At 40.7% G+C, this 8,152-nt stretch overlaps 1 protein-coding gene across 1 annotated transcript; it reads left to right on the forward strand.

The window, feature by feature from the left end:
• The first annotated feature begins 875 nt into the window (after positions 1 to 875).
• ASB14 (ankyrin repeat and SOCS box containing 14) lies at positions 876 to 8,133 on the forward strand. The gene is made up of 9 exons (XM_064724432.1): positions 876 to 1,003; positions 1,534 to 1,550; positions 1,939 to 2,070; positions 2,167 to 2,325; positions 3,529 to 3,774; positions 4,456 to 4,627; positions 5,526 to 6,069; positions 6,846 to 6,999; positions 7,093 to 8,133. The coding sequence occupies exons 1-9, from the start codon at positions 876 to 878 to the stop codon at positions 7,284 to 7,286; spliced, it is 1,746 nt and encodes a 581-aa protein (XP_064580502.1). The 3' UTR covers positions 7,287 to 8,133.
• The last annotated feature ends 19 nt before the right edge of the window (positions 8,134 to 8,152 follow it).

The raw sequence follows: 8,152 nt of genomic DNA on the forward strand, positions 1-8,152 counted from the left end.
GACGTGTGAAAGAAACGTGGAGAAAGTCCCAGAGTATCGTATGACTGGGTATTTATAGTGAGCTATTAATGGACATGGGCTCTGCAGAGATTGTTTACAATCCTGAAAATGTCACTTTCAGCTTAATAATCACTTCTTCAAAGGCGGAGATTTTCCCTCTTTCAGAAGGTGAGGAAAGCCAGTATATTTTCTATATTTTCTCAATGCATAGGAAAATTAGTAGTACTTTTAGGAAAAAAAAGTAGTCTATGTACTCATTGAGCCATAGCAAAATCAATTACTAACAGTTTCTTACTGTATAGTTGCTAATATTTTTCTCTTTTTTTGCCAAATATGCAATTACAGAGCAAGGCCTTGCAATCACACACTAGGTGGACCAGGTAAATTAAATGATGCAGATTTGCTATGAATTACTTCTGCCCAGCTTTGAGATATTTCTAGAATTATTCCAAGCTTTGTAGCTGGCATGTTGACAACTTCCTTAAATTTCCTGTGCTCATTCATTTTGCCAAGTTATTTATTAGCTTTCAGTTTTATTTATTAATTTTATTTTACCTTGCCCTGTCGTTTTGTTTGGTTTTGGTTTTTTCAGGCCAGCTTTCTTGCAAGACAGAAGTGGAAGTTTTGCTAAGGTAAAACAGATGAGAGGTTTGAGCCTAATGGAATATCTGAGATCTTGAATCTGCCAAGAACAGCATGACTGCTTAATCATGTAACAGTGTAGTCATTTATTTTAAACTGTGTTGCATTTCTCTTGATACTGACAGTGTTTGCTGTTTCTATTAGATCTAGATCTAACCTAAAGATTTAACATCTGCTTCTAATTAAACAACAGCTTTTCCCTACAGAAGTGATCCATGTGGTGCTGATTTGCCATGAATAATTCTGTGTATATGGTTGATGGTGATTCTGATGAGGAAATCTCTACCCAGCAAGCTATTCAGGAAAGCTTACAAGATTGGCATAAATTTGAAACAAGTGGCAGTGCAACAGAGGTTGAAAGGTAATAAGTTATTATTTCTGTTTTGGGTGTTTTCTTGGCATTACTGTAAACATTTAATAGACCTTATTTTCCTTTTTTAACTCCCTAAGTTGTGTTGTGCTGACCTTGTCCCATGGATACTGGAAAGCACTGGTACCTCACTTGTTTTGAGTTCTCCCTGAAAAAGTGTACCTGTTTTTTGGAAAATGTGAAACATATGAAACTTTCAGGTGATGTTTTACATCAATATGTTAATGAGTATAAGGTTTTGTGAAGAGGAAAAGTAGGTGATGTAGAAGCAGATTGGTATGGGAGCTTCCCCTTATTTTAGCATTTAATTGTTGGCCTTTGTGTGAAAAATTCAGTATTTACAGTGTCAGGGAAAGACCAATAAAAATAGTGTTTCGATGTGTTAAGCCCTCACAAAACCAGTGTAACTTAGGAAAATCTAACATATTGTCTACATTAGAGTATTTGAAGTAAGGTATAATTATATCCTTAGCTTCACATGAATTTTTACTTCTGATTTTATTCTTGTTCTGTTTATGCAGTTTCCAGTATACCACAAGTAAGGAACATGGGCAGATCGTTGCAGCAATTCGGAAAGTTAAGTACAAATACAGCCCTGGGAATGGCTGAGCAATGCTTACACTTTGGGCTTTGATCACCTGATTTAAGTGCAGCTCTCCTTGGTACAGTCTTGGGAGAAGTAAGGAAACTAAAAACAAGACATCCAAAAGCTAGCTTATTAGCTAGGATCATGGAAGTGGGATGGGTTCAATGTCACCCCTTCCAAAAATTCCAGTGCTTCATCTCCTGAAATTAGAGGAAAACTCCAGGCCTTTCATTCATAACAAGCAAGATATACTGGTGGGATAAATGGCACTCGATGTATTAGCTACCTGAATTTTGTCTTATGATGTGTAATGAGATATATCTATGCTAAAATATCACAGGCCAAGAGGAGGCCTTGAAGAAGTTGGTGAGGCACAGTTCTGCTTTTGAAGAAGCAGATCAGGAAGGCTGGCTTCCTGTGCATGAAGCTGCAGCACAGCTTAATAAGAACATCCTTGAAATAACTTTCAAAGGTACTAAGTCCTTCTAGTTTTCCATCAAAAAGTTTTACAAAGTAAAGTTTGATGAATCATCCACCTTCAAATGTGTTCTGCTTTTCTGTATTTCAGCCTCCCGTGACATTACCTGGGAACAGTCCACTCTAAAAGGGGAAACACCTCTCTTGGTGGCAGTAAGAAATTGTTTTGTGGACAATGTCCACTTTCTCCTGCTCAATGGCTGCAATCCCAATGTTAAAAATGAAGAGGGAGATTCTCCTTTAGTTATAGGTGAATACTGTTTTTAGGGGTGGAGAGGTGAGGGAATGAGGTGAGGATACAGTTATACATTTTAGGTTTTAAGGTGATATATTTGACTTCAGTGCCTAAAATATTTTGCTATAAGGAGAAAAAGAAAGATAATCTCAGCATTGAATAGATCTGCCCCTGTGTTTTCTCAGATGATAATTAGCTTTCTCCTTGAAGTGCAGAGTGCCATCCTCTGCTTTCCTTGGCATCATTTCTGCAGTGGTGCCAGGTAGTGAGTCCTTCTGTTCCTTCATGCTGTGCCCTTCATGTCTGCAGGCATAGAACATTCAGATTCTCTGCCCATATGATATCTCCTATCAAAACTATTGTTAAAGAAGGAGAAGAAGGCCTAGCAATCATGTGTAGGACCCTCAGTCCATCCTTGTAAGATGGCTGCAGTTTCAAATCAGGGCCATCTGCTTTAAAAAATGTACAGAGCTCCTAGATACTTTTGAAGTGCACAGCATTAAAATGTACCATCCCCCAAGAAGGGGATGCATGGGATTTATCTAAAGCAGCCATGTCGGTCACAGATAATGGGACATCACAGTTTCTGTCACAGAATGCTGTCACTCAGTGGTGTTGAGGCAGCTGTGGTGTTTATGAAGCTGCTCAGCCTAATCTGTCCTGCTGAGGGACACTCACTGTCCTGCACAGCCTGGAAGATCAAAGAGAGGAGGGAAGGGTGTTGCCTGATCATTCCATCCACTGGAGCCAATGCAAATCTCTCTTTTAAGATCCTCCCTGACTTAAGACTTCAGGCTTATTAAGCTAAGAAGGCATATGAAAGTCATTATAAGCTTTGTTTCATATTGTGGTATCTGCTTATGGAGATTTAACAGAGCTCTGGCGGCAGCTCCTGAGCACCAGGCCCTGGGTGTGGTCTCCATCTAGTGGCAAGGAAAAGCTGTGTTTTGTTCCATTACCAAATGCAACAGAGGGGAAAAAATCTACAGAGATTACCACGAAATGATTCCTTTGCATACTTAGTGCAGTCCTGGAAGCAAAGAACAGACTTGTTGATGAGTTAAACCTTTCAGCGTAGGGTAAGGTTTAACTCATGAGTTAAACCTTTCAGCACAAATAGCACTGCCAGGAACAGTGAGCAGTCACATAACAGCAGCCATGGTGCACAGATAGCACTGAATAACAATCCTGTCTGATGCTTTGCTTGCTGTCCTACAGCAATTAAACTTGATTCCTATGACATTGCCTCCTTGCTGCTGCGGTCTGGTGCCAGAGTGAATCTGCGCTGTGTCCATGAGAGAACTGCTCTGCATGAGGCAGCCAGGCTGGGCAGGAAGGACCTGGTACAGCTTCTCCTGGAGTCTGGGGCAGACCCTGACCCCCGCAGTGGATATGGCCTCACACCTCTGGCACTGGCTGCACAGATGGGACACACAGAAATTATGGAGCTCTTACTGCAAAGAGGTGAGACTTTATTATATAGGACCTTATAGGAGGAGAAGGCTTCAGATGTGCCTTCAGAAACAGAGGTAGCTCACCTTACTAGAGAAAATTAAATGTGATCTGCACTGAGGGTTGTTGTGATGTAGGGAAGGCCTGATAAATACCAATTTGTATAATATTAAAAGAATAGATTATTATTGTAGTGAGTACTTATAATTGTTTTTTAAATGCTCTATTATTTTCTCACATAGACGGGTCATCCTAGGGCACACTCGACAAGATATTTATTGTGGGGAATTTTACATGATGATTCAGCAGCATTGGAACTGGATTGCATGAACTCTTGCATACTGGGTGCTCTCATGTTTACAGTTACACCTGCCTGTTCTTTGAAAAGTAAAGGAATGGAAATGCATTGTTTGTAAACCAAAAGCAGTTGTTTGGATGAATAAGAACCAAACCATTGCTGGTGCAGTTCTAGGAACAATTCTTACTGTGTTCAAAGCAATTTGGACCTTCTTGTTCTAAGGATTACATAAACAGATCTAAAATCAAGGATCCCTTATGAAGATTTATGCCCACAGTAGTTCTGTTTAGTGGAGAATAGAATTCAAAACACCCTATCACTGGGGGGTTGGAGATATTAATTGCAGATGGATATTTACAGTGACTACTGTGAAAATCCTTGCTGCTTTTTCCCAGGTGCAGATGTTCTTTCACAGGCAATGGATTGTGCTTCTATATTGTTTGAAGCAGCTGGAGGAGGAAATCCAGATTCTGTGAATCTTTTACTAGAATATGGGGCTGATGCCAATGTACCAAAGCACTCGGGTCATTTGCCAATCCACAGAGCTGCATATAGAGGACACTTTCTGTGAGTTAATATACTTAAAAATCAAATAATATTGACACCAGAAATATTAATTTTACTAATCTTACCTTATTCAAAGCAGGCAGAAAATCTGTAGCTTTGTACAAGGAATTCTTTTTGACTGTGTAAATATGTTCTGTGTCTGAATGTAAGAAACCAGTTAGAATAAAATCTTCATGATTTTAGGATGCACATCTTAATCCCTCTGGTATTTCCCCATTTGTCACAAGTAGTAACACTGTCCAGTCTGATGCTGAGGTTCTTGGAACATTGTCACTCTCTCTGGGTCAATGTCTCATCTTCACCCCATCAGAGAAATGTGAATGGTGAATATGCTAAATAGACAAACAGAGAGTAAGGGTTATCCCTATTTTAAAGAGAGTAAAACTACTGGAAGATATTTATGCTGAAATCACAACTAACAAATGAGAAACAAGCACCTGAGTATTCTTAATTTCTGTATTCATATTTTCTGTATATTAGTTGTTATATTTAAACTTAGATGTATATATATTACATTATAGATTATATGTATTCATGTTATAATACATATTCTATTAATTCCCTAATCCCTATAGGTTATGTGCTTTTAACATTCAGGAAAAATTTCTATTGAAAAGGAACCATCAATTCCTACAGCAAGGAATGGTTGTTCATTAATAATATTATAATATAATAATATTTTATGTGTAAGAGATGTAAAGTCAGTATCCATTGCTGGCTAACAATTGCAGTGTTAGTGATTCGAGTCAATGCATGCCATGGTACTGATTTGGTATATTAAGACTATTCTGACAGTCATGATGAATTCTGAAGCCCAACTACACTGAGAAATTCAAAGATGAGTTAGGTGAACCAAAATGTTTAATATTCTGAGATGCTTCTGGTTTTAATTTTTCAGAGCTCTAAAATATTTAGTTCCAGTGACTGATTTTTCTGCCATTAAAGAAAGTGGGATAAGTCCAGTTCACTCAGCAGCAGCAGGAGCTCATCCTCAGTGCCTTGAGTTTCTCCTGCAGTCGGGTTTCGATGCCAATTTTATGCTGGCTCAGAGAGTTCGCAAAGGCTACGACGACCACCGCAAATCCGCGCTGTACTTCGCCGTCTCCAACGGGGACATCTGCTCCACGCAGCTGCTGCTCAACGCCGGAGCCCTGACAAACCAGGATCCCATCAACTGCCTCCAACTCGCCTTGAGAATGGGCAACTACGAGTTAATGAATCTGCTGCTCCGCCACGGCGCCAACGTCAACTACTTCTGCCGCGTGAACACCACGCACTTCCCCTCGGCCCTGCAGTACGCCCTCAAGGACGAGGTGATGCTGAGGATGCTGCTGAGCTATGGCTACGACGTGCACCGCTGCTTCGACTGCCCCTGGGGCAGCGGGGACCACTCCCAGTACGTGACCGACGGCTGGACCTCCACCGTCATCAAAGACACCATGGTGAGGGTGCCACGGCTGTGGGTGCGGCCCTGCCGCCCTCCTAAAGCTACATGGAGAGGGGCTTAATGCACTGGCAGACAGAGAAGTTTTGAAGACAGTTTAAACATAAAGAGAGGAGCAGACAAAACTTTAAAATGAACCCGATGTTACGAAGTCTAGCTCATTACAGCAAATGTTGTAAACAGTATGTTTGAATTGTGAAAATATAGCTGATGATATGCTGATGATCAGTAAGGAACTGGCTCTCCAGGGCAATGTTTTCTATTCTGTGAAAGCAGATTTGCAGGCTGGCTCTCTGCCTTGTCCTGTACCAGAACACCAAGACTGGAAGGCTGCTGAAAGGACTCCTGGAGCTGGTGGGATAAGCACTGAGCAGAAATTAGCAAACCTAAAGATACTCATCAGTGTCATTGTTTCACAGTTTGTAAAGTCCATTTGACTCTCATAAACCCTCAGTTAACCTAAAGATAAGGAGATGATGCAGGAACTGGGCTGGTGGATCCCCCTATTAAGCACTTGGGACATAAGTCTAAATTCCACTTAAGAGTGGCAGCACTTCTTTTTAAGCACCAAGTCCCCAAATACACAGCTGCTTGAGTTTATTTTTGGATCTAGTACAAAATAACCATCTCAGATTTTTAGATTTTAATAGTCAGGCTTAGGCAAGCTGTGGTGACCTCTAAAACCCTACTCAAGTAATTGTTGTTGTCCTCAGAGACAGAAGTAATTTACTGCAGTATCAACTATTACCCTACTAAATGTTTTGTTCCTGTCAGTTCTGTGAAGTGATAACCTTGTCCTGGCTGAAGCACGTGTCTGGGAAAGTCGTGCGAATCATGTTGGATTACGTTGATCACGTTAAGATTTGCTTGAAGCTCGAAGCAGTTCTCAAAGAACAGGAACTCTGGCCAGACATCCATTTCATTTTAAGTAAGTATCTGTTTATGTTTTTAATGAAAACAAGCTGGTTTGGCACTGGACCTTTTTGCTAGGTAGCATTTTAATTTTGCTTCTCCTTTCTAGCAAATCCTCGCTCTCTGAAGCACCTCTGCCGGCTGAAGATCCGGGCGTGCATGGGCCGCCTGCGTCTCCGCTGCCCTGTCTTCATGACCTTCCTTCCACTGCCCAACTGCTTGAAAGATTACATCCTGTACAAGGAATATGATCTTTATGGACAGGAAAACTTCACAGGGATCTACAACCTCAACTGTGCATAAGTATTAGTCCTGTTCTTTGAAGGGAATTTAATATGGATAAGACTGTTTTGCTTTTTTCTTTCGGGATTTTGTCTCCTCTGTATATTAAGGAATGCCATCATTCTCCCCTCATCCCCTGAAGAACATGGTGAGACCCCCAAAATGTAAGTATTGGTGATCCCATTCTAAGGATCTCCTGGACTATGACCTATCTGCAAGTTATGGCAACAGTATTTTAAATGCCTGGTGTGACAAGTTAAGGAAGTGAACAATACAGGGCTGCAAGCCTTGTGTTATGGCTAAGTTGAAGCTTGTCATATCAGATACCCCTACCCTCATTCCAGGGTTAAACTCAGGGTTTAGTTTAAGGACAGGGATTTGACTTAAGTCAGGAAGGGACTCAGTTTTCTCTTGTACTTCTTCCCTTCTCTTGGCAAGAAATAGTTTTTATTTGTGAAGTCCTGAAGAGCAGCTTAAGTAATTCTTCACCCAATAAAGCAATCTCCCCCTTCTAGGCAATTAAATGAGATTAAGCTTGAGAAACCTCTGCTTATCACAGCAGGTCATGTGACATAGCAATGCTTTATCAAGGTGGCACTTCTGGAAGCTGTGTTAGTTCTGCAGCTCCTTCTCAGGTACTGGTGTGTCACATCCACCATGAACCTGGACTATTCTCTCTACAACTGGGTTCTTACACAGTGCTGTCCAAAGTCATGCTTGCAATTTTTGGAGTTTCTCTCTATAGAGGTCTATAGAGCTTAAACTTTTGGAGCCCTGTCATTTTAGGAAGTCTTACAGAAGTCTTAGAAAGACTTAGAGCATCTCTGTTCCTTCTCAAAATACTGCAAATATCAGTTCCTATTTTAGAAAAAAAGAAGTTCATAAAC

This window comes from Zonotrichia leucophrys, chromosome 12 (assembly GCF_028769735.1).
Source record: "Zonotrichia leucophrys gambelii isolate GWCS_2022_RI chromosome 12, RI_Zleu_2.0, whole genome shotgun sequence".
In the NCBI taxonomy this organism is placed as follows: domain Eukaryota; kingdom Metazoa; phylum Chordata; class Aves; order Passeriformes; family Passerellidae; genus Zonotrichia; species Zonotrichia leucophrys.